The 26391-nt window shown below is 39.4% G+C and overlaps 1 protein-coding gene and 1 long non-coding RNA gene across 2 annotated transcripts in view; both read right to left on the reverse strand.

Annotated features, from left to right (window-relative positions):
• The window catches only part of LOC146464982 (transmembrane protein 94-like), a 44290-nt gene extending 17899 nt beyond the window's left edge, over positions 1 to 26391 (reverse strand). Inside the window, exons 1-18 of the mRNA XM_085129109.1 lie at positions 26050 to 26391; positions 25359 to 25418; positions 23885 to 24123; positions 21045 to 21181; positions 19842 to 20020; positions 18927 to 19014; positions 18332 to 18428; positions 17309 to 17414; positions 16291 to 16377; positions 15934 to 16047; positions 8587 to 8703; positions 8079 to 8337; positions 7748 to 7812; positions 7191 to 7256; positions 6808 to 6926; positions 6106 to 6202; positions 5174 to 5279; positions 4361 to 4463 (exon numbers count right to left, since the gene is read on the reverse strand). Coding sequence (XP_084985235.1) covers positions 4361 to 4463; positions 5174 to 5279; positions 6106 to 6202; positions 6808 to 6926; positions 7191 to 7256; positions 7748 to 7812; positions 8079 to 8337; positions 8587 to 8703; positions 15934 to 16047; positions 16291 to 16377; positions 17309 to 17414; positions 18332 to 18428; positions 18927 to 19014; positions 19842 to 20020; positions 21045 to 21181; positions 23885 to 24123; positions 25359 to 25418; positions 26050 to 26145 — 2135 coding nt within the window. The 5' untranslated portion in view covers positions 26146 to 26391. The remainder of the gene's footprint in view (positions 1 to 4360; positions 4464 to 5173; positions 5280 to 6105; positions 6203 to 6807; positions 6927 to 7190; positions 7257 to 7747; positions 7813 to 8078; positions 8338 to 8586; positions 8704 to 15933; positions 16048 to 16290; positions 16378 to 17308; positions 17415 to 18331; positions 18429 to 18926; positions 19015 to 19841; positions 20021 to 21044; positions 21182 to 23884; positions 24124 to 25358; positions 25419 to 26049) is intronic.
• Positions 12829 to 14098, reverse strand: LOC146464983 (uncharacterized). Its single transcript, XR_014868382.1, has 2 exons — positions 13885 to 14098; positions 12829 to 13230 (listed from the first exon to the last, which is right to left on the reverse strand). It is a non-coding gene; the product is annotated as an uncharacterized LOC146464983 (long non-coding RNA).

Consider the following 26391-nt stretch of genomic DNA (forward strand, 5'->3'; position numbering starts at 1 on the left):
CATATATCCAGCAATATACCTGATTCAAATCCTGAGGCACCAACATGGAATCAGCCACCCATAGCCAGCAACAGGAAGGAACGTGCCAATGAATCTAGTCACTCCAATACGTCATCTACACCGAGTGAAAGAGCCTTCCATAAAATTATGGAGTTGCATCAGCATCAGAATACACTGCAACAGCAGCAAAACAAGGTTGTAGAAATGCTAGCAAATCAGCAAAGGAAAAGTAGTCTCCCACAGCCTCGGGTTCCCATTTTCGACGATAATCCATTGGAGTACGGTCCTTTCACGAGAGCTTTCGAAAACATAATCGAGTCAAAAACGTCCAATAGCAGCGAGAGGTTATACTATCTTGAGCAGTTTACCAGTGGAGATGTTAAGGATCTTGTGCGATCTTGCCATTATTTGGCGCCTGAGAAGGGCTATAAAGAAGCACGTCGCCTAATGAAAAAGAAATTTGGTGACGACTACTGCATCACAGCAGCCTACGAGTACAAAGCTTTGAACTGGCCGGAGGTTAAAACCAAGCACAGCGTTGCTCTGAATAGATTCTCTATCTTTCTCATGAGGTGTAAGAACACTATGGAAGGCAGCAAGTACCTCTCTAAGCTCGCGCAACCAGAAACCATCCAAAAGCTAGTCCTTAAGTTGCCCTTTAGCCTAAGAACAAGATGGCGTCGCTTGGTTGACCACATAATGGAAGTTGAATTAAGACTTGTCAACTTCGGAGACCTTGCCGACTTTGTGGACAATGAATCTAGAGTTGCTACCAATCCAGTTTTTGGAAGAATCGTGGACGACACGAAACCCAGAGCAACAGGAACCAGTCATTTGCGGAAAAGGCCTGGGGAGAGAAAGTCACTGGAGCTGAGCCTTGCTACACAGATTCATAGTAATCAGTGCCCGCCAACCGTCGCACTGTGTTCTAACCCATCATCTCCAGAAGATAATTTTAAGTGCCCTTTCTGCAAATTAGGTCATGCCTTGGATTACTGTGACTCCCTTAGAAGCCGACCGTATCCAGAGAGAATTTATGGCTTTGCCTTTGAGAGATCGAGAAGCTCCAGTGCCGAATAACAGAGTACAAGCAGAACGGCGCTCATTGGTTAATGCGAAAAATCGAGCGTAACAGTGGCTTGTACTCCGACTACAAACGTTTTATGGCGGACATCATTGAGAAAGGTTCACCTGCAAAGTTCTGGCAGATTTCCAGAAGTCCAGTGTGAAGTGGTACATACCGCACCACGGCGTTTACCATCCCCACAAGCCTGGAAAGATACGTGTGGTTTTTGATTGTTCAGCCAAATACAGAGGCATGTCGCTTAACGATCAGTTACTCAAAGGTCCTGATTTAACAAACAGTCTATTTGGAGTTCTATCAAGATTCCAGCAGGAAAGAATTGCACTCATGGCTGATATCGAAGCGATGTTTTATCAGGTCAGAGTGATTGATGCAGACAGCACTTATCTCTGCTTTCTCTGGTGGCCCAATGGTAGGCCGGACAGTGACCTAGAAGAATACCAGATGGTAGTACATTTGTTCGGTGCAGCCTCTTCACCAGCGTGTTCTAATTTCGCTCTCCGCAGGACAGCTGAGGATAACATTGAGCATTTCTCAAAGGAAGTTATCAGCACCGTATGAATCAATTTCTACGTGGATGACTGTCTCAAATCCTTGCCTACAGAAGGGGAGGCTTCACAACTCGCACGCGATCTGCGAGCACTGCTTTTAAAAGGTGGTTTTAAGCTTACGAAGTGGATCAGCAATAGTCGCAGAGTCTTGGAAACAATTCCTGAAGATGAACGTGTAAGCGAAGACCCTTGACCTCAGTAAGGACGGCCTGCCAGTTGAAAGAGCCCTTGGAGTTAAGTGGAACGTGGAATCGGACACATTCAGCTTCAATGTTGACATCAAGCTCAAACCTCCCACGCGTCGAGGCATTCTCTCAGTCGTAAGCTCCATCTATGATTCTCTTGGACTAGCTGCCCCTTTTGTATCGACTTCCAAGAGGCTTCTTCAAGACCTGTGTCGACTCAAGTTGGGCTGGGACGATCCAATTTCCCTGGAGGACAGCATTCGTTGGGAGCGATGGTTAGGAGATCTTCCCAAGTTGTCGCAGTCTTCAATCAAGCGCTGTATCAAACCAAGAGGCTTTGAAGTCATTTTGTCTGGTCAATTTGCGGTCACTCCGGCAAGGAGCACATCCTAGCCTTAATTCGTCAGAAATTTTGGATTACGAAGGGTAGTTCTGCCGTCAAAAGTGTCCTTTCGAAGTGTGTGAGCTGCAGGCGCTGACAAGCACCACTGTGCTCCCAGAAGATGGCCGACCTCCCTGAGGATCGTGTGATGCCCGACAAACCTCCTTTCACGTCGGTTGGTATTGATTGTTTTGGGCCCTTCCAAGACCCTCGTGGGCAGAGCCTCGTTAAGAGATATGGGCTAATTTTTACATGTCTAGCTATTCGAGCTGTTCATATAGAAATTGCACACAGTCTAGACACCGACTTGTTTCTATTGGCTTTGCGTCGTTTCATCGCAAGGAGAGGGCAAGTGGAGGTGATTCACTCAGACAACGGGACGAATTTCACGAGCGGAGATCGAGAGTTGCGCGATGCTTTTTCTGGCTGGAACCATGAGAGACTACTACAGAAGAACGTCAAGTGGTGTTTCAACCCCCCTTATGGTTCTCATTTTGGTGGCATCTGGGAGAGATGCATTCGAACGGCTCGCAAGATTCTTCAAGCTTTGTTACATGAGCAGGTCACGGATGATGAGAGTCTATCTACACTAATGTGTGAGGTAGAAAGTATAATGAATAGTCGGCTCATCACAGTTGTGTCTAGTGATCCGAACTTGGAGCCTTTGACGCCAAACCACTTGTTGTTGCTCAAATCTGAAGTTCCTTTACCACCTGGTTCGTTCAGGAAAGAAGATTTGTTGTCGCGTTGTCGTTGGAGGCAAGTACAATACCTAGCCGACATTTTCTGGAAGAGGTGGAGCAAGGAGTACCTCCCTCTTTTGCAACTCAGGCAAAAATGGGTGCACCCTCAGAGGAATTTGGCAGTTGGGGACGTCGTGTTGGTCGGGAGTGAGACCTTGCATTGCAGTTCGTGGCCATTAGGAAGGATACAGGAAGTCTTTCCCGAGAGGTTTCGTTCGGCAAGTAAAAGTCCAGACTAAATCAGCTGTGTACAAGAGCTATGCCTGCTAGTGGAGCAAGAGGACACAAACAGGATGAGAGACACTAAGATCTAGAGACTATCGCATGATACTCGTCTAGTCAGGCAATCGTGCAATTTAGATTTGTTTTCTGTTTTTGTTCTTCTGCGCATGTTTGCTCAACTTAGTTTTCGAGATTGTACTTAGCGTTTTCGTCAGGTGTATATGTGTGTAGTTCCTACAGGCATTCATTGTAAGTGATTCGATAAGTATCTCACTCTTGGGGGCCAGGATGTTGGATCAAACACCTGATTGTTATAGTGGCCTAAATTAGTATTCCCCTAGGCCTGCTTTTGTGCGGGAATTTAGGTTAATAATTTGCATTTTGCAAGTGACACTTTGCTGAAATGACATTTTCTGTTCATTATACGTTGAACTTTCAACGAGACGCGCTTCGCATAGTTATCCGCAGTTACTACAGTCTGCTGGCAATTTCCGATAGCAGTTTCGTCTAAACGGGCCACAACAATGTAAGTGTGCTGTATTTTTGATCGGTTTTATCGGTTGGTACATTTTGTAAGTAGACTTTGTTTGTATGTTTCAGTCTAAACCTTCTTCGCCTCGTCAGTAACGCTGTTAAGCTACAATGTTCAACCCTCCCGGGCCGCTGACAAAGTGAAAAGAGTTTAGAACAAATTGTGTGAATTAGAAGTGTTTGCCTCTGGCGGTTGCAAAAGGTTTAGCCTACATGCATCAAGCAAGTAGGGGTGCTTTCCATTTGTCAGAAATGGATGACCAGACTACAGGTTTTTTGTATTCTTCAAAATGGAACACTATAAAAATGGTATGCATCATGATGAAGGAACTGATGCATTCCTTATACTTTGTGAACAGAATGGTCTAGCAGGCCAGTTTTAACAAACAAAAAGCACTCTGCCCACTAAGAAAAATTATTACACTCTACCCCCTAGACAGGATGCTTTTCCATTGCATTTTTCTCCACTACCAATTTATACATACGAGTTGAGAAAAACAATGGAAGAAAGTTTCTTGTCCATAGCCTTGGAATACCAACCCTCTGATATTCCAATCAAAAACCTGTTTTATGGTTTCATAAGCTAATTATGCCACTGCACCCACCCAACCAACTAACAAACAAAATGACGGCATTAAATTTTGCTGAGTTGTCAAGCTCACCTCTCAAATGCAGTCACAGGACAGAGACTTGTACCATCCCAGTAATCACTACAGGCATCCAGAACAATGTCTGCTGATCCCTGGCTGAGAAGTTGGAGAGAACCTACAGAAGAAACAAATCCATGACTGCCATTAATTTACAACATTGTCATCCACTTGATTTGATCTCGACAAAATTTAGTGTGTCTGCTTCCAAATTTTAAACATAAGTACCAGGCTGCTTGCCCTACTCAAGCAAAAAGCTTGTCTATGAGCAAACATTATTTTTGGCAAATAACTAAAACTGAAAAACTAACATTGATCCTGATATTGCTTTCCTGGTTAATTTGTGAATGGTTTATGGCAACATTTGAAGCTGAGAGAAGTCTAAAAATGAAAAACTAACATTGATCCTGATATTGCTTTCCTGGTCAATTTGTAAATGGTTTATGGCAACATTTGAAGCTGAGAGAAGTCATTGCCTCCGTGGTTACTCTTGTTGTTTAAAACACTCTGTTGGAAACTGATACATTTTGACAGACACCAGATGAAATGTGTGGTTTGTTGCCCAACATATCTCCTGGAACAACCAGTTTTTCCATAGAAATGGAAAGTGCCGAGAATTGTACTGTCCCACTAGGCAGAAAATTCTTGCTGGTTTTTCCATACAAATGGAAAGTGAAAAGTGCTCAAATGATATGCTCTTTCGTGTTTTATACATCGCATTAAAGCCAGTCAGCACCTAGATCATCCCATCCTAAAACCACTATAGGCAGTATTCATTCTTATAGCTCTAAGTGTAACTAATCACTTATTTTTAAATTCATCACCTACCAGTGTGTTCCTCCTTAGCAACAAGACAGACCATGTTAGGAATTGGCTTCTCTTTTGATATGGATAAGAACGAATGGGAATGAATTGGAAATCTGATAGAGGAGTTCTGATAAACAACAAGAAAACAATGCATGTGTTTAAATACCAGAAAGACTAACAATAAGAAAATAAGAAATAGGAATTAAAGAACTGGGGCGCGTTCCATTTAAGAAAAAAATTCTATGTTCAACGGATTAAAATGTAAAATTAATGTCAGTAACTCTCAGATGAAATGGAAATGTTCATTCCAACTGGTCAGAACAGAAACTACCATTCCGTTTGCACAAAATTTCCGTTTCCATTTTGTTGTCTTCTTGTGCCATCACGTATGTTTTTTAACTACCAGTGAGAATGCTAGTTTGAAACTGAAAATTATGTTGTTCATCCAGATTGAAAAAAAAACCGTTTTCATCAGACAAAGAAAATGTCAGGAATTCCAACCAAAAATTTTGGCTAAATGGAAAGCGCCCCGTGGATTTAATCCAAAACTAGTAGATGTGTGAGGTCCATCTCTATTTTGACCAAAATTTGCAAGCTTAGTGTTTTGACCTTTCTTGTATTTTCATTAACAAATGGGTTCTAAGCTAAGAACTCTACATTAATTATGCAGTATTAAGCAATATATATAATTGTTTACTTTGATGGGTCTGACTGATGCAAGTATACTGTAAAATGAAATAGAGATGGAATAATATATATTTTTTAGATTTCAAACCACTTATCACACTTTTAGGCTTCATCCACAGTAGTAGGACCCCCAAAACTGGAAAACAACCAACTTACACTTCCATGCACTTAATTTGGGGTGTATGGTAGAATCTTTGGCTGGTGATAACCCTTTAAGAAACTTTTCTATCATGATAAACATCACCTTTTTTTCAAATACACCTTACCACTGGTGACTGAACAGCAAAGATGTACTTTTCTTTGGTAAAGAGTTGAAGGGCACGTTCCATAAAACCAATTTCCTTGCCAAGAAGACACAGGCATCTAAAATGTTCGAGAATGGATATGAATTTCTCAGTTAATGACTTTTTTCAGGTGGATGCCTGAAAAGCTTTGCCTTTAGCCTAGCTTTACTTTGTAATATGAGGTTCAAAGAAGGGCTCAGAAAATTAATGGTCTACTTGTTCTCACACTGACACTGTGTTTCCGATCTCTTGTAACTGACCTCATTTGAATCAATTCTGTCAAAAATTGCACTCAGAACTCAGAATCTCTTGTAAGTGCCATTTCCATGGGGGGGGGGGGGGAGGGGGGTGGAGGACAGGGATGCACTCGCACTCGCCTCCCACCAGTGTGGCCTGGGTTCAATTCCCGGACTCAGCACCATAAGTGGGTGGAGTTTGTTGTTGTCTCTGTTTCGTTGGTTTTTCTCCAGATACTCCAGTTTTCCTCCCTCCACAAAAACCAACATTCCCAAATTCCAATTCGATACACAACAGGAGTGGTAGGCATCCAAAGGGATCTTGGGGAAAGTTAATGTAAACTAAGCAACAAATTGTTGTCTCTAGACACCAAAATCGCCACAATATATACTGAACTAGATACATATGGCACTGCAAACCGTGGCCCAGTGAAACAATGGCAAATACCTTCTGTAGCATGGCAAGGGAGTAGGGTTGTATGAAAGAGACAAGAGACCAGTGTGGTCAGCAAATCGTAAAGACCGAACAGGAGACTTGCAACAGGAATTAAGCAGTATATTAAGGCCCTGAAAAGAAATTAAAATAATTATAACTTGAGCTTGTTATCTACATACACCAAACATAGACATGCAGTTGTTCAATATTGTATTTCAATCCTCTCAACCTTTCAGCAAGAAACTGAAAATGGCAATTTTGGAAGCATGGTGAACCATAAAATGAACATGTTAAGCAATTGCAGCCAAATTATCATCTCAAATTTATACCGAAGTTCCATCTGCAAAGCAAAGCAATTGTTATCATGACTGAATATAATGTTGAAAGGTCCTTACCAGAGGTTTAAGTGAGTTTATGTGGTTTTGCCACCTCACGTCATCAAACCTGAGTCCAAACTGGCTCTACAATTCAGTGCAAGAGGTATGTAAGAATTTTTAGCACGTTTCACTGGCAAGATGTCAAGCCAAAGAAGTGTAGTGGTAACATACACCTGGGACTTTTAAATTTTACACTAAGAGGTCAATAGTTATGTTTCTATGTATATATTCCACTTATGCCCAGTCCTTTTCTTAGACAAGAAGCTTTTCCGTATGCTCTTTCTCTCCACACCCAAGTGGACCAGAGAGTGGTAGAAGAAGACATCACAGCAAAGGAGGGAGGAGGCAAGGGGGTAGAGATACTCTAGGTTCTAGTTGCTGCTAGTCAGAGATAAGAACTAGATAGGTTTCATGAGATAAAGGTTTATCAAGGACAATAGAACACAGGTTGCATGCTTAATTCTGACTTCAAAGTAATTCCATTGAAATCTAGGACAACTTATGAGCCTATCTGTGACACACAATATATGGTAGATTATAGCTAGAATGAGTGTAAAGACCACTTGGGAATGCACCTCAGGATCTGAAGACAAGTTTAGCACTTCTCGGTGACCTTTAAAGTAATTATTCCAATTGTCACCTGCAATCCAAAAGAGATGGAACAAATTAGCATGAACAGGACTACTGTCAAAAGAACTACAACAGGACTACTCTCAAAGACTGCCACGTCAAAGAGTCACTTCATACAATTCACATTTGTAAGCCATGCATGATTGGGCAAATAGCTTTGGAAAGCCCCAACCATGTGGAAACAGTTACCAGCATATGTGGGTAATTTAGCGACGTCATGATCAGTTAACCTTAAATGACTAATCAATTATAGTGTACATGATCAATAACACCCACCAGGGTCAAAATCCCTGACACAAACATCATCGTCATCATCATCATCTTCCTCCTCATCTTCAGAAGATTCTTGGCCATCTTGACTTGATGACACTTTGCTTGTTTCACTTGTCCATGTACAGGTGCTCTCTTTCCTGACCTTTGTCTTTCCAGCTAACTCTTCCTTTAACTTATGTTTGCGACTCTTTAGAAAGAACACTTTCTCTGCACAAGGATTGGGTAGTGACAGTATACCTTCTTTGTCTATGCAACACCACACCTTAACAAAGAGGTCAAAACGAAATAGGATGCAATTTTGAGTCAAGCTTTGAGCAAAAAGTCAACATAGCCATTGACGATGCATACCCCATGTAAAATTTGATGTTTATAATCCATGTGCAACATTTAGTTTGAACACATTTCAAACAATGTGGTCATATCAGCACCAATCACATATGCAGACAACTATGACATCAAAGCATATAACAGTCACATATTCATGAGAAACATCTGAACAGGTTGAACTCACTGTAACACTTCCAAGAATTTCTAAAAGGTTGGCTGTTCTTGGAAGACTTGATGGATCACCCAGTAGATTTTCCCAAAAGCATTGTAATACTTCTTTTAAAGTTATCTCATCTGCAGCCTAAAGCAAAACAAAAAAATCTGGTTTTAACACCGTTGATTATTCAGTATGGAAGGTGTTAAATGATCACATTTACAACCCTGGTTTTTCTGTTGCTCTCTAACATATATAAATTTTATATGCATATTCCAATTTTCAAGGGCACACTTTAATTGGAGTCTCACTCTGCTGTGTATCCCTTGCCACTGTATTATCTTTTCTTGGTTGGTGAACACTTTAATAAAATAAATAAATAAATAAATAAATAAATAACAAACATGGAAATCCTGTTAACCTCTACCGACCCTGGTCATCCTAATGACTTTCAAAAACCCTACTCATCCTGGGCAAACTCTGACAATCCTGTTTATCCCCATGACCTCTGCCAACCCTGGCCAGCCCTCATGACCTCTGCAGACCCTAGTCACCCACGTGACCTCTGACAATTCCGGTCATCCTGGCAACAACAGACAACCCTGGTAATCCACGTGACTTCTGACAACCCCAGTCACCCTGGTGGCCTCTGATTATCCTGGTTATCCTTGTGACCTCTCATAACCCTAGTCACCCCGGTGACCTCAGACAAACCTAGTCACCCCTGTAACCTCTAACAACCCTGGTCACCCCTGGTCACCGTTGTGACCTCTGACAACCCTAGTCATTCATGTGCCCTCTGACAACCCTGGTCATCTAAGTGACCTCTGACAACCCTGGTCATCCATGTGACCTCTGTCAACCCTGGTCACCCCTGTGACCTCTGACAACCCTAGTTATCCATGTGACCTTTGACAACCCTGGTCAACCTTGTGACCTCTAACAACCCTGGTCATTCACGTGACCTCTCACAACCTTGGTCATCCACGTAACCTCTGACATCCCTGGTCATTCATGTGAGCTCTGACAACCCTGGTCACCCCTGTGACCTCTGACAACCCTTGTCATCCACTGTGACCTCTGACAACCCTGGTCACCCTTGTGACCTCTGACAACCCTGGTCATCCATGTGACCTCTGACAATCCTGGTCAGCCCTGTGCAGGAAGGAGTGATAAACTTAGGCCTGGGCGCCAATGCAGATATCAGCGTTGAAAAAATTCGAGGTGTCCGGCCATCATGACGTCACATTAACGCCAGCCCGGGAATTTCAAAGAGATACATTTTTTAGGAAGCCGTTTGTTAACTAAAGCCCAATATTTCAAGTAGTCCATAACAACACTATGAAAGAACTTAAGCTATACTGCATGCTATTCAATGTACAGTATTCTGAATGCAATGCTGTCCAAAAATCTTGAAAGTAAAGGAGAAAAATACCCAAATGCTGCGATCGATCGATCAGATGTCAACATCAAATTGTATCAGGTTGCGACCTTTCATGAAGTGTATCTCACGAACCCAAAAATGTATAGCATGGAGACAAAAACATAAGCTTTACTGGTATGACATCTTCCTAATTTCTGAAAAATTAAATCATGTAACAATTTTATAAAAATGATCAGTGGCTTTAAACACTGTTCTTTGGAGGTAAATTGCGTGACAGCCGCTAAAATTAGCGAGAAAAACATTAAACTAATGCGACAAAAAAGCTCCCGTCGTAAACCGGTTAGGACCATTAAGTCGAATACTACTGGCCTAGTTCATATCTTAAGTAGATAATTGTATGATTGTAGTTTAAACCACATAAAAATGCCAAAAAATGGTATATCAATAATCGGCGAGCAAAATGAATTGACGCGGATTTCACGCGAGCTTCGAGCTTACCTCTAAAAAAAATATATAAACAATTAACAATTATTTATGGAAACTATCGACTTTACAGAAGGATTTAAAAACTATTTTTAGAATCGGAGAAGACATACAGGATCAATATTGTTGCCTGGTAAGTGATCTGACCAATTTATTTTGTAATGTTAGCTTACATATAAACAGAACTAGCCGCAGTATGTGTCCTCGGTTAAGTCAACATGGTCGTATTGAAACGCGAGTTCTGTGAAAGACCAAAAACATTTCTTTCGAAGGGCCTTTCGAACTAACATTGAGAAAGAGATGAAGTTCATATTTTCCAGGAACCGCTGGCATACAGGCACAGTTTGATAAAAATATTGCGATAAAATAGCGAGGAAAGTCCGAAATGTTTGTTTCCTCGGGCGTCCGCATAATTCATCCACATATTAATCTTTTTGTAGCAGCTTACTGATCTGTTTGACTACAATAAGCTCATTGAAGACAGATAAGGATACACTAAGAAATGTTCCAGCACTGTTCTAAACGTGGATTCAAAGTTCCCCGATTCTTTCTACATGCTTTTGTCAAAAAATGCACCTCCTCATCACCACGCTATGTGCATCGTTCATAAGTGAATTAATGATGTTCATTTGGTATTCCCCAGGCAATTCTGTAATGTTATCTTTAGTTATTTACTGAGTAGGTCTGTCTGTCAATACTAAGCATTTCAGACTGCTCTAAAAAAATAATAATAAATAAATAAAATAGAAATAAACACAGCAATGAAATCAATAGAAAGAAACATAGACTGGTCAATCAACTGAAGAGACTACCTGTGCCAAATAGTAATGATGTCAAGGCTGGTATTCTGATAAACCAATTCATCACTGGTGGTTGAAACTAAACAACCATCAGTACACTGGTTATAAAGCTCCTTACAAATCTTTACATTGTCCTTGTACCTGGCCAAGCTTTAAACACATTCAGAATTTTTACACTCTCTGTGTGAACATTGTCAATGCACTTACAAATAATTAAAATCCCAACTCGTTAACTGTAAGGAAAACAAGCACTGAGAAGGAAATGGAAAAAACTCACCAAACTAAACAAGATAAAGAAAAATCATATACTGAAAGGTCAGAAAGTGTTGTTAAGGACAGAGAAGTTCTGCAAGCAAAAGGCACTATAGGATACAGTCAAAGGTATTTTATTATTTTCATAGTTGTTTATGTTTATTATTTTAAGTGCTTTTGATATGTTCTGTAACATAGAAATTTTACTGAACAGACTAAATTTTTCACAACAGATATTGAGAGGGAGGGGCCTGGGTGAACAACAACAAGTGCTATGAGTAACGAAGGAATATGGTCTTCATAACACAATATTTTAATTCTTATAAATAATATCACTCTACGATTCAGCCTCCAACATTTTACTGGAAATTGTGTTCTTGCTTGATACTAGGCCCCTTCCCTCAAGAGGGCGGGGGGAGGATCTGCTCTTGACAGGTATTAATAATGTAAAACAGACACAGTGAGCGGGCCCGTAGGAGGGGGGGTTTGAGGGGTTCGAATGAACCCCTTTCAAGATCAATAATGGCAGAAGAAAAACGGCTTTTAAATAAAGGTTCTGTGGTCAAAATACATCAACCAAAGAAAAATAGAGATATAAACCCGTTCTTTAGCTTTATGTCTTATCCTCAATAAAACTAAAAATTGTCAAGAACCCTTGGAGATTAATTTTAATGATGTTTCATTTTTGCGTAAAACCGCATCTGCCCGAAAAAGCCAGAGAAAAGCATGCTTTGCGATACATTTTGTTCTCTGAATGCGGCATTGTTCTGGAAGAAGATTCACTTCAAACTTAATAGTTCAAGCCTTGTTGAGTTTCACGCGCAATTACGTACAAGTTCGCCTGAGAACATTCACTTGTGAATGTGAACGTTCCATAAGCGCAGTGAAGAGGTTGAACAACTACATGAGGTGTACCATGGGAGAGAGTAGGCTGTCTGCCCTGGCTCCAATGTATATCAAATATAATATACCTGTCAATCTTGATGAGATAGTCAATTTGTTCGAAGGCCTACACCCGAGAATGATGCAGTTTACCAGCTTGGTGTATGACTATCAGCAGATCGAATAGCTATCAGAACTTGACAGGACGCGGAATGTACATTGAACTTTCTTATTTAAGTTGAAACAATTATGCCGTCGAAATGATGTATATAGCTTAAAAGGCTGCTTGCTGTAAAACAAAGTTGTGATTTGCCTAAAATGGGTCTCAAAATGCAGGAAATGAGGTTTCTGGGAACCTAGATTTTCAAAAATTCCCGGGGAAGCATGCCCGCGGACCCCCTAGTAAGAGCGCTTCCGGCGCTCAGCAAGATTTGGGGCTCAACGAACACCCCTATCGAAACCTTAGCTACGGCTTTTGTCCATTTTTATTTCTAGAATAACCATTAAATTATAAATATCACGACCCACACCCTCTGTCTGGCTAAATATTGCATGGCCCACTCCCTTTTTGATGTAGCTACCTTCCCCCTGCACCAGTCCTAACTTTTAAAAATGCCCAAGCAGCAAGACTTTTGTGACATTATTGATATAACATAATTTGAGCATTCCTTGTGACCATAGTTGATATACTGGATGACGATACAGAGGCTGGTAAAAAATGTGTCAAGGAGCAGTGCCTGCCAGTAGACTCTCCTCTTCTGTACACATGCCACAAAGATGATGTTAGTGCCTCAGAAATGTTTCATGTACTCCCTGTGAGTACACTAGGAGACTTGGCTATCATTGCTTTTCTCTTCACTTGAATCAATACTACTAAGAAAGAAAATAGCAACAAGATTACAATTGTATGTACTGTTGTTTTAAAAGTTACTTTTACTTGCTAGACAGTGGTTGGCAGTAAGTGTTCAGTGGTCAAGAATTTAGTTTTTACGGAGTAACTATTAATAAAACAGCTTAAATTATGTGAAGTAACTTAGGTCTGAACTCCTGGAAAATGAAAAAGTATTCTTAACTAACTCAACAGTACTACAACAAAAAAGAGCATGAACCAAAACACTGGTTACTTGAAGCGCAAAAGCGAACAATTAGAGGACACAGTTCCCTCAAAGAGATAAAAGTGTCTTTTAAGTGAGGTCTTTACTTGGGTGCGTAAATGTAGAAGTGAAGGAAATCGTTTAGCACCGCACTGAATTCAAACTTAACTGCAAACTGACTCGACGAATTCCACTGATCATTTTAATCGTTTATTCTTCGACATTATTAACACACTGGATATTTTGCTTGAATTATAAGCTACTCTGCAGTCGAGTGTCAAGTTTACTGATACTATCTATGTCGAAAAAAAACCAATTTCTCCGGGTGAACAAACACATCTTTCTGGCACAATTTTTCATACAGGGGGACGAGCCGAAACGCTTCGAAAAGCCTTTCCGCAGGATTCTGAAATAACAATAAATATTCACTCACCTGTCCAGCAACAGAACAAGATTTTAAGTCTCCTTAACCAAACGACAAGCCATTTTCAAGCTTATATAACCAAGAAAAATAAGCATAAAGTAGTGATACAAACAGATACACGGCCGCCATTTTCGAAAATTCTTCGCATTTGCACGCTCGCTTTGCCATGACGTCACGATGGCCCGAGACCTCGAATCAGCCGCGCTCACGAGTTTATCACTCCCTCCTGGCCCTGTGACTTTTGATAACCCTGGTCACCATTGTGACCTCTGACAACCCTGGTCACCATTGTGACTTCTGACAACCCTGGTCACCATTGTGACTTCTTACTGGTCACCCTTGTGACCTCTGACAACCCTGGTCATCCACATGACCTTTGACAACCCTGGTCACCCTTTTGACCTCTGACAACCCTGGTCATCCACATGACCTTTGACAACCCTGGTCACCCTTGTGACCTCAGACAACCCTGTTCACCCTTGTGACCTCTGACAATCCTGGTCACCCTTTTGACCTCTGACAACCCTGGTCATTCACGTGACCTCTGACAACCCTGGTCAACCACATTTCTCTGACAACCCTGGCCACCACTGTGACCTCTGCCAACCCTGGACACCCTTGTGACCTCTGACAACCCTTGTCATCCAAGTGACCTCTGACAATCCTGGTCACCCTTGTGACCTCTGACAACCCTGGTCACCATTGTGACCTCTGACAACCCTTGTTATCCAAGTGACCTCTGACAATCCTGGTCACCCTTATGACCTCTGACAACCCTGGTCAAACACATGACCTCTGACAACTTGCGTCTTGGTCATTCTGGTAACATCTTCCAGTGCTGGTCATCCTGGTGCCCTCAACTATAATTGTTGTCACATTGACCTGTAATATAACTTCATTTAACTTGCTGACTTCTACAAATTCCACTTTTCATGGTGCAATCAAACAACCTTGGTTGTTCAGGGAATCTCTAATTTCCCTGGTCATCCTGGTTACCTCTAACAACCCTGGTTGTACTGGTGACCTTTAACACCACTGGTAATCCAAGGGAACTCTACAAATTCCAGTTGTCATGGTGCCCTCACATACCCTGGTTCTTCTGGTGATCTGCAATATCCCTCGTCAACCTGGGGACCTCTAATAACCCCATTCATCCTACTACCTGTAACAACTCTGGTCATCCTGGTGACCATTATAGGAGCCCCGGTTATCCTGTTGACTTCTTACAACCTTCTCTGTCCAGGTGATCTAAAATAGCCTTGGTTGTTGTGACTTTGGTTGGTTGGTCTGTATTGCCCCTATAACGTTTTTTGACCCTTCGTATCATGGTGACCTCTAGGGTTTTCTACTATTCGACATTTCACAAATGAAAAACAAATCTGGTGATGATACCTGTCATTTACAACGAGGAAATCAAAAGTTCTACTTTTCATTCAAATTGACCATCCCTCTTTCTTTCATTTCCAAATACCCTGTAATCTGTAGTTGTAGGCCATAATATGAAATATTTTGCATGCAAATTAACCCATCATTTCAAGTTGCAAACGGCACATTACTGGTGAGCACAGTAGTTTAAAAATATTTTAAATAGAATGCAACAATCAATCAATGGATCAATCAATCAATCAATCAATCAATCAATCAGTTACGCACGGTTAAAAATTCATCAGGTTGATAGAAATAAATGCAACAGACAAACTATTAATATCAAAGTGTATAAATATATAAAAATCCTAATCCTAAACAACTATTCTAAAACCTAAAGAAAACTTGACCTGCTTTCCATGAATGAAGTGTCTCAAGCTTACATAAAATGGCAGAGGGTTTACGATCCCAACTGGCAAGAAAGCTGACTAGTTGCCTACATACAGATACAAAAGAAAAGTTGAGCCAGGCCTTACCAACTGGCGGTCAAAGATGCACTTGAGCCCAGGACTTCCAGATTTCAACTCAGTTGCCCCAACCACTCCACCATGAGCACTGCCGCTGTTCAATTTTGTAAGACATATGGAATTTTGTAATGTGTAAGCAGTAAAAATCACTAAAGAGGATACTCACCTTCTTTTCTTTTAAAACTTGAAATAGTGCTTTAATTCTTGCTGTTCCATAAAGGTGTAGACAAATCCACACAATGGGAAAAGAAATAGGAAGAAGAGGCAAGATGACATATCCCTGAAAATACAGAAGTCACACAGTATTGGCTGGAGTATAATAATGCATTTACCGATTAAATTTTGTTTGAGATTTATCTTCTCGTTTACAAAGTTTTCTATTACATTTGTTTCCTGTGGCATTGCATATTGCTTTTGATCTTGCAGTTTTCCAATAAAACTGGTCAAGTTCAGAGAAAAAATACCTTATGCATTCGATGAGAAGGCTTCATAATTGTGGCACAATATTGCATTTAAGAGTTACCTGTAGTGAAAGAATCATCTCACTCCAATGTCCTGAATCGTTTCTGAACACAGTTGTTCTGAAAATATTTACAGCCAAGGACAATACCTTGCAAATGATGTTTTAAAGACGTTAGTCAGTGATATGAGAATGTAAAATACATGATAAATCTGGACATTTTATAGGGTTGGTGAAAAACGTGCAAACTTCCAAAATAACACCAGAGGCAAGTACTGATGTACCCTTTTGACATGAAAGGAAAATAGAGATCAGCACTTGCACAAATTATAAAGCTTACGTGAAGTTTTGACGAAATTTCACAAAAAATGGGTGTCCCACCCTGGAGGCACAATGATGCAGTGGTTAGCTAGCCAACTGGTCATAAGATGTAAAGTCATGTTGAGTCATTCAACCAGTAACTTTGCTCCAGATTGTCTCTCTTCACCCAGGAGTATGAATGACAGAATGAGTATCGGCAACATAACCTTATGAAAGATTATCATCCTACACAAGGTGATTAGAAATACTCCTACTTGTTTCATGCTACAGAAACTGCATTAACCTCCAGCCAAGTGGGTGTCCTGTGGATCATATGGGCCTATACTGGCCTAAAGGACACCATGGGTCCATTTCTCAAAACTCCCAGGTTTTCAGTTTGAGAAGTATTTTTCAAATCTGTTTTCTATTGATTTACAATCATCTAAACTAACACAACGTGCTCCCTTAGCTTGGAAAGTTTTCACCACTTTAGCTTTCGAAATAATAATTATTACAAATAAAATTTGTAGCACTTAAAGAACATTGTCCATCTTAAACAGTTGTTCAGACCTTAAATTGCTTTCGGGACCTTTGAGAAATGTATATCAGGACACCCTTGTGGCTGGCTTAAAGCTTGGAAACAAGGCCATAACTATCGAAGATCAGAAATGTGAGCAAGCCAAAGCATTCACTTGAGAACACGTTTTCTCAGTCTATTATATATTTACATTACGTTTTTAAATTATTTCATTTAATCTACTCTATATTCAGGCATTCTCACCAGGATTAAAAACAGAAGTTTCCTGTCCACAATGGTACTGGTAATATAATGCATTTCATTACCAACTATGCTTACTGGCCTCTTCAAAGAGTCATTCAAAATTTTTCTGTACAAAAATACAATCCAATGTATCATATGAGAAAAGTGTTGAACCAAAAAAAAAAAAAAAAAAAAAAAAACAGTGAACTCCCCAAACAGAAGCAAAAGATATTAAGTGGTTTGGACTTAACTGTAAATAAAATACCTCTGACTTCCATTACAATCAGTAACAAAATTTAAAACAAATGTGTTGCAAAATATTCCAAACAATCAGTACAACAGGAAAGTACTGCTACTTTCCCTACAATCACCAGTCTCTATTAGAGTAACTGCAGAACTCATGTGAATACATCACACTTTAGAATTTCACCTCAAGACCCAAATGATAGATCCACTTTAGGCAGTGCAGTAAACGGCACCAAAGAAAAGTAAATGCTCAGTAGCTTTCATTTGGATGGCCACACTCTTGGGATTTCATTCACAGACTCAAACGTTAGAACCACCTTGTATAGCATAACAAACAACACCACAGGAAAGGAGTCCTTAATAGCTTTCATTATTAGGGGTCGCTTAAGGATGGTAACTGTGAATTTTTGTGCAGATCTCAGAATGGTCTAAGAAACTAATACAAAGGTATTCTGACATGGTGATGACTGTACAGGAAAAGAAGATCCAAGCAAGGGCTATTAGAATCCAAAAAGATTTACCGAAGGTAAACATACATTTTTGAGAGATAAATTAAGTTCTAATTTGGAAAAAAGGATACACTTTGCTGTGTATGTTGAAGCTTTTTTCGATTAATTATTGTTGCTTAATTATCTCTAAAAAATGCATGGCTACACATGTATCTCCAACTTTCTTTTTGGATTCAAAAGCCCTTGCATGCTAAGATCTGCTTTTCCTGCATAGTCATGAAACATACAAAAATACCTCTGTACTAGGAGGGACCATCCTTAATGAAGTATTTTGGGTTATTATTTTTACCTAAGACTGAGTTTAAATGGTGCTTCTGTGACAAGGAATTTTTCACTTGGGTGAGGCTGGGATAACTGTATACCAGTTCCTTTAGTACCTGCATCAGCTACAAAGTAAAGTAGGTAAAAACAGCACATAAATGAATAATAAATAAGATTAGATTAGATTATTGGTATATGCTACCTAACTTCTTGATTCTTATGTACAATACTAATACTATAAGAATACTTAATATTATTGTATAACATTGTATAATTTGTACTGCACCAAACTGTATCAGTCACAGTGAATTTTGCTTGTTAACAAAAAGCAAATTTATTTCTTCAAAGTAAAGGAAAACTTAAGGTAACTACATGTACTTCAATTAATTTTCAAATTAATGGATGAAATAACCACTATTTTTTTTTTATTTTTGATATCCTGTCATCTCAGCAGGACATGTACATATTAAAGCAACACATTTCAACAAAACTGCAAACACTGCAGTAATTAGTTAAAAAATTAATTGCCAGCTACTTTAAATTCTATTTCTTTAAGATAATGTCCAACTTTATAAAGAAAGTAAATAAATTAAATATAAAATGCTTGTAGAGTTTATACTTACTAGCAGGGGTTTGTGTGACAGTAGGGTGAAACACTTGTCCATGTTCAAGAACAAGTAGAGACCCCCTGTTTGGTGGTTCTGAGGACAACTGGAGGTAAATTAAAAATGAAAACATACTGAACAATAGTTAAAGAATGCAGCATACTGTAAAATTCTATAAGTCCAGGGCTCATATTCCTTTAACCACAAAATATCAAGATGCATATTCTCCTAACTGTTCTCATATATTTGTTATGGAACTTGTTGGGAGAATTTTGTTTCAACATCAAGAAAATTTATCTTTAGTGATCATTTGCTTCCTTCTCATGTCCTGTAAATTTAGTTAAGTCGTTAATAAATATTTTGTAAGGAGAAATTTCATCTCTTCCTCAGTGGCTACCAGCTTTTCTATTGCAAACTATTATGCAATATTGCAAAATTTTGCCAATTTCAGCCTGGTTTCTGCTACTTTCGAAATCCAAGTTTCTACCCTCTCTTTACCTGCCCCCCATAGACCTCCCTCCACCTTTACCCCTGGGTTCTCACCCTCCTACCCCACCCCCACTAGAACAGAATATTAGATAACTTTAGTTAGACACTGGAAATAGATCAACTACATGTACAATTTTAATGCAGAACTATGACCAACAAGCTTGTGACTTACAACATTTAAATTCATATTCATTATTGTCTTCTTACATGAGTTTATTGCAATATGGTATTAAATTTTGCACGTTTATATAAATAACATTTGCATGCTCTTTTTTTCATGAGTATTAATTTTCATGATTTTTCTTAAAATGTAAAATGAAGTACACGTGAAAATTAGTACGCATAAGGCAGTCATTCAACTAATGAAGAAACAAACTAGGGCTAAAAATAACCTGCAAGGATAAATTCATTTTACATTGATTGCTTTCAATTTCCATAAATTACCTGTTGTACTTGTGCAGGAGCAGAGTGTCCTGGTCCTAGTACAACCACATCTCCCCGAACAAGAAGGTTGCATGGTACACTGACTAGTTCCTTGTCTCTGAAGGCATGCACTAGTGAGATGGATGGAGAAGGAGGGGTACAAGGATCAACATAATCAGATGGCATCCAACTCCAGCAATCTATGAAAGAGAAACAAGCATTTATTTATAAAAACAGCATTTAATTAATGACTAACAGCAACAAAAACTTTTAATAGCACCAAATTAAAAAATAAAATAAAAAAAATTACACAGGGAAACCAGGCCAAAAGCAAAGGTCCTATCAGTGGTATCCAAGAGTTAGCTGACATGCTGTGCTGTGTGATCTTTGTAAGAAAATAAAGACATAGAACTTTTATATTTGGTTTTCTTCCTTAAGATGTTTGACTAGGCCTTTCACTCCCATGGGAAATGTCGTATTTTTGTAAAATGGCAACTGTGAACCCCCACACCAACTGTAATACACCAATTAAAAGGTTTTATCTGGGGCATTGTATAAATCATTCCAGCTAAGACAAAGGAAGTAACAGAAAAGAATGAAAAGTGTTAAAAACGAGAAAATATAAACCTTAAAATACATCTCACTTCTCGTATACACTGGGTATACCCCTAAACTATAGCTTAATTTGCAGATCTCAGCACATAGTTTCTTGTCTAATGGTGACTTTGTCTTAAAAGTGTAAGAGGAAAAAGTTACAAAATATGGAGGGGTGGTTAATCATGTCTTATGTAGGAAGGGGGGTAAGATTTTATGCTTCCGTTGTGCAGATCTCTCCAAGATCTGTTTGGTGTCCAAATTTGATGCAAATTGACCCAATATTGGGCACGCAATGACTTCTTGTGCCATATGGCACTCTTGGGAGTGAGAGGGTTAAGAATGAGTGGCAACTGTCAGTCAAGGCTGCTGCCTAACAGGAGTCCTGTAGCCTTGGGCATCCAAGAAAATGCTCCACATGACATCTACTTCAAACATTCTTGAAACCCTGATTATTGGAGACCATAATTATTGCATTTCAAATTGGTTGGGTGTGACAATATGAACAGCTTAAAACACCCAACCCCAACAGCTAAGGATTTTGGCATTTGAGGTTGGGAAAAGAGGGAGAGGGGGTGGGGGGGGGGGGGGGCTTATATTCAGAATTTTACAGTATTCATGTTTCCTTACCATCACAATTATTTAGCAGGTCCTGAGCGCTTCTCACCATCTCGGTCCTTCTCAGTCTCTCTTCTCTCACACACAAGGCCAGGTTGACAGCTGTTAGTAACATAACAATAATCCCTTCCACTAATGGCAGACTTGAGCTGAAATAAGTACACATTTTTCATTACATACCATTACTGTGTGTGTATAATGAACTTGGCTGAGGGTACTTCGTGTGCTTTTAATGTTGTTACTGTAAGTTCTTAATTCGGTAAGGAGGAAAAGTGGCTGGGGGAGAAGAAATGGGCAACATTAATTTTGGAAAATGTCTCATACAGTACCGCTCAAAAGTAAGTTACCAGTCTCGTCTCGTTTCTCGCGAGACGAGAATCTTGTATCGCGAGACGAGAATCTCGTATCGAGAGACGAGAGTCTCGTCTCGAGAGACGAGAGTCTCGTCTCGCGAGAATCACTGAAGCGGAAATTTTGGAATATTACCGAGTTTCTCGCGAGAAGAACTAATGACTGAATTTCTCGTGCACTTGTCTTGTGTTGCTTTTATTTACACTGTATGCCGTTTTTAAAACGGCCTGTGCCAACGGTGGTTGATTCCGTCGACAAGTAAGTTCGCATTATCAGAGCTTATGTGATTCGAAACAATTTTGTCTTCATTCAGTTCAAAGGTTTCGATTCGCGCACAGTGTAAGAGATGATTTATTTCTTCCGTCACTTCGATGGTTTCGTTTTAGCGAGCTCGCCAACATATCAATTTGCAATTGAAACTTTCCCGCACACACAATTCCTACATCAAAAATCCCAGCCTTATTAAAGTCAAGTTCTGTGCCTGTATCTATTAAACAGTTTTTTGAAATAATAACCCTGACACTTACAATGTTTTTCAATTTCACTGCGGTTCGAATTTGCATACATGTACATGTATCGTGCTTTGCAAACCGCTATTGAATCGAGGCAAGGCTTTTTCTGCCAAGAAAAAACAAAGTTGTGTAACTACGCATTTTACGCTAGCTCTTCAACAACGTTTCTGTTTTCGATTTTCTTTATACTATAAAGAAAATCGAAAACAGAAACGTTGTTGAAGAGCTAGCGAAAAATGCGTAGTTCTAGTTCAGAATTGATTTCAGTTTATCGTGCACCGAATTTGCATATCGACAACGCCAAGATGTCAAAGGTTACCGCGCCACGCTTACATCTCAACCTTCAAAAACCGCAAAGTCGTCGGTCAATTGACACTTACATTTTAGCCACAACCCTTGGCCACAACCCATTATTGAAAAGTAACAGATAGGTTTTTTAAATGCAAATCACATGTAAGTTTTCGTATATTTGTTTCACGCCTATGTAATATGCAAATAATCTCTAGCGCACGTACAACAGAGGCCGCAACAGTCTAACTGGTCATCACCAGCTCTATAAAGTGTATGTGTTTGTGGGTTTTTTTTTTCTAAATCCCTGAGAGAATAAAAGATATAAAAACATACACAGCATTTACAATCTCTTCTACACGAAGACGCTTTATTAGGTTCTGCAAATTTATTAGCTCCGATAACCCGACGTGCCACCTCCGAATAAATGCGCAATGACAGATTGATCAGTTCGGTTATCTTTGCAGCCGTCGTTCGCTTACATCGTTGAATCGCTCTGTAGAGGTCTAAATCACAAAGTACAGTGTATATACAAACACATTAAGTCCTCGATCAGTCGGTAAGTCGCTTAACAAAGCAAGCTCGATTTTGTTTGCAACCTGGTTCACGATCGATAAGCTTGCAACCGAACTCCATAATTCAGCTTGCTGCATGACAAGGGCGTCCTGCCGTATCAACAACACCGACACTCAACTTGATATTCTCGTATTGCGAGACGAGAATCTTGTATCGCGAGACGAGAATCACGTCTCGCGAGAGGGTGGTAACTTATATTTGAGCGTACTGTATGTGTACAGTATGTAAACTTCATATTAACCAAGGGTATCAATTATTTTTAATTAATAGGTAAAAATTTGATTTCACTTAAAAAGTGTTATAATCAATTAAAGTGCACCTAACCCCAAAAATTTTTTTTCACTTAAATAAATCTTTGCACCTGTTCGAAACGCATTGAGCCTTTTTGCGCGTTTTTTCGACCAAATCTTGACTTTTTATAGGCTGTAAAAGTTACGAAATCTAGCCATCATTTGTTCCATGACCGAGCTAGTAAGGGGCATGGGTCTATTCCTTACTTGATGTCACAAACTGCTTTGCATGCATTTTCACAAAGACTTGATACAATGCAAATCAGTTTGTGACGTCAAGTAAGGAATAGACCCATGCCCCTTACTAGCTCGGTCATGGAACAAATGATGGCTAGATTTCGTAACTACAAAAAGCCAAGATTTGGTTAAAAAAGGCGCTAAATAGCGCAATATGTTTCGAACAGGTGCAAAGATTTATTTAAGAGAAAAAAACCTTTTGGGGTTAGGTGCACTTTAATTTCAGCATAAATATTGTGCAGTTCTAGAAAATATTCATACTCTTCCCATAGAAGGTTTTCTGTTTTGCACCCCCCCCCCCCCCCTTTCTCCCCTACAAAATTCCAGTTTAGTTTCATACTTCGCTTCTAAAATTTTGACTTAAATTAAGGCCCCCCTCCCCCCAGTAATTTCTGATGACCTTCCTTGGAGTGGGTATGGATTTTTTTCTGGTACTGCGCATTGTGAACAAATAATATTGAAATTTACCCAGCTCTGAGGCTCAGCAAAATTATAAAACAAAAGAAAACATATCAAGGCTTAAAGATAAATTGTTGTAAGGCTCGCATGGAGCCACGTTTTTTCATGGCAATAACAACATGGTGCATGTATGACAAACCTCCTCGCTGATCCAGCCAGGGCATATGACAAAATCAGGACTAAAAACTCCAGAATAAGAAAGCCAAGACTGATGAAGCTGATCGGCAAGTGATGATTTTGACTCAGAGTATTCCACAGATCATGTTTCCAAGTGCATGTGTTAGCTTCCATATAAGCTGTTAGTTCATCATTGATGGCATCAAAGAGTCTTTTTAGTGCTTCATGAGAACTAAGGCCAACTGATTCATCATCTTCTTTCTGAAAAATATTATCAATAACTCATAGTCAAGTGAAACAATTTTAAGCAAATTACAGTTGAACCTGTATTTAGTGGTCACCCTCGGGGAATGGCTAAGTGAATGCTAGGTTGCACAAAATATATGTCAAACACAACAAAAATGCCATTTTATTAAAATTAATACCTTATTATAGGAAATTAATGCTTCAAGAAATTAACACGAATATTAAAAATTCGCGTTAATTTTTGTTAAGGTTAATTTCCGCGTCTTTAATTAAGTGGCGCATTGATTTCCACGTTGCCACTGTTTTCGCACCAAATTCTCGATACACTTCAGAAAAGAAAAAGCACTGTTTTATCAGGGTGGAGATCCGCCGGTATGATGGACACTGTTAAGAACGCTCAAAATGGTCAGATTCTGTGGCTTAACCCCAACGTTTAGGAACAATTCCACGAACATTGTTTGCATTTGGGATCTTTACACTAAGTGTTAAAAGAAATTTGTTCCTGTACTCTCAACAAATTCTGTTTCTTTGTGGCAGTCGCATTAATTTCCGCCATTTTGAAATTTTAGCACCTCTTTCGCATTAATTTCCTTTACTGGGAAGTAATTTTTCCTGCAATTCGCGTTAATTTAAGTCGCGTTCATTTCCAATACCATAATTAACACGAGGGTTAATTTCCTATAATAAGGTACCATATGATAACTTAGCGTACAGTTTATGCACAAAAGTGCCCAGAAAATAACTTACTTGGCTAAGAAACTGGAACAATAAAATAGTTCAACAAAGGAGAACATAGTATAAAAAGGGACCAATAAAACATTGATGCCTCGATCCTACAGTCAGTTTTGCAACTCATTAGAAATTCAGGCAGGCTATTTATTGTTTATTTAGAGTGGTTTCCTTTTACATTTAGTGACCGTTTAATACTGGTCAAGACAACAGATTTACAGCTTGGTGGGACTTCCATGTAATAAAGGGTTGACCATTTAATAGAGGTCAGAATAACAGTTATAAAAGGAAGTAATTTTTGGGACTTTGACAACTGACCGCTTAATGGCTCTGCGCATGTCCATAAATCAAAATATTTTTTCGCCTTTGCTTGCTATGACCCAAGGCTGTTTAATTTAATTCGTTGTTTATGAACCATTCGGAAGGGAATAGGTAACTTGGCCAATTTATTAATTTTTTATTATGTTAATTGGGCCTGCTAACCTGTTGAATTTTGCACATTAATAAATGGTAAAACTTACTTCTTGAACTTCGCAAACAATCTCCAGAGTGTCCATGTCAATCTCACCCTCAGCCTCCCTCTACAAATATCAAATTAATTTAAGGAATGATTACAAGCACCAAGCTATAAGGTGCAGTTCTAGACAATATCCACACTCCCCCCAACAGAACTTTTTTTTCATTTTGCATTGCAGTTTAGCTTCATACTTTGCTTCTAAAATTTTGACTTTTAAGACCCCCCTCCCCCTAGGAATTTCTGATGACCTTCCGTAAGGTAGGTATGGATTTTTTCTGGAACTGTACAATCAGACTAGATCCCAACTTATGATCAATGACATGATAACCTCAACTTGAGTACAATTATAATATTATTAAGATAATCACTCATTGCTATACTTATTATTAATAACAAATATTTGGTTTTAATATTAACTGAGTTGATGGGGTAACTTGTCCACAGAATGTTCATTTCCATACCCACACGGCAAGATTTCCGCACAGCCCCGTACATTAATTGTGTTGACATTTCGCGACTAAACTCGATTCATACTCGTCATTTTTAGAAGAGGGTCAGTATGACAGTGATGCATGTATAATTAATGTATGGGGCTGTGCGGAAATCTTTCCGTATGCAACTTCAGTTCGATTTGGGACTATAAAATTAAACTGATCAAAATCAACGTCAACAACAACAACAGTCCGACATCTTACCAGCCCTTCTCGTTTCCGCCAACTCCATGATCGTCGTACTTCTGACGAAACAGCTGAATCTTTCGGGTTGCTAGATTTTCTTTCGCCGTTCGACATTTTGTCTGATGCAGTCAACAAATTCGAAAAGCCTGAGGAAATGTTGTCATGTGAATCATCCCTAGTTTGAATCTAGACCTTATTAACGATGAATACATGCTCCTCGTATTTGTGATAAGAATATCAAAGCTGCATGGATCGAGTAAGTTTGTTTTGGCCGAAATTTCTTACGCCCCTCATGGATGAATTGCAGATTTCCTCAACTTGTCTTCGGGAGCCGCCATGATTGAAGTCCCCGCCAAACAA

Source organism: Pavona decussata, unplaced genomic scaffold, assembly GCF_977016875.1.
Source record: "Pavona decussata unplaced genomic scaffold, jaPavDecu1.1 SCAFFOLD_158, whole genome shotgun sequence".
NCBI lineage: Eukaryota > Metazoa > Cnidaria > Anthozoa > Scleractinia > Agariciidae > Pavona > Pavona decussata.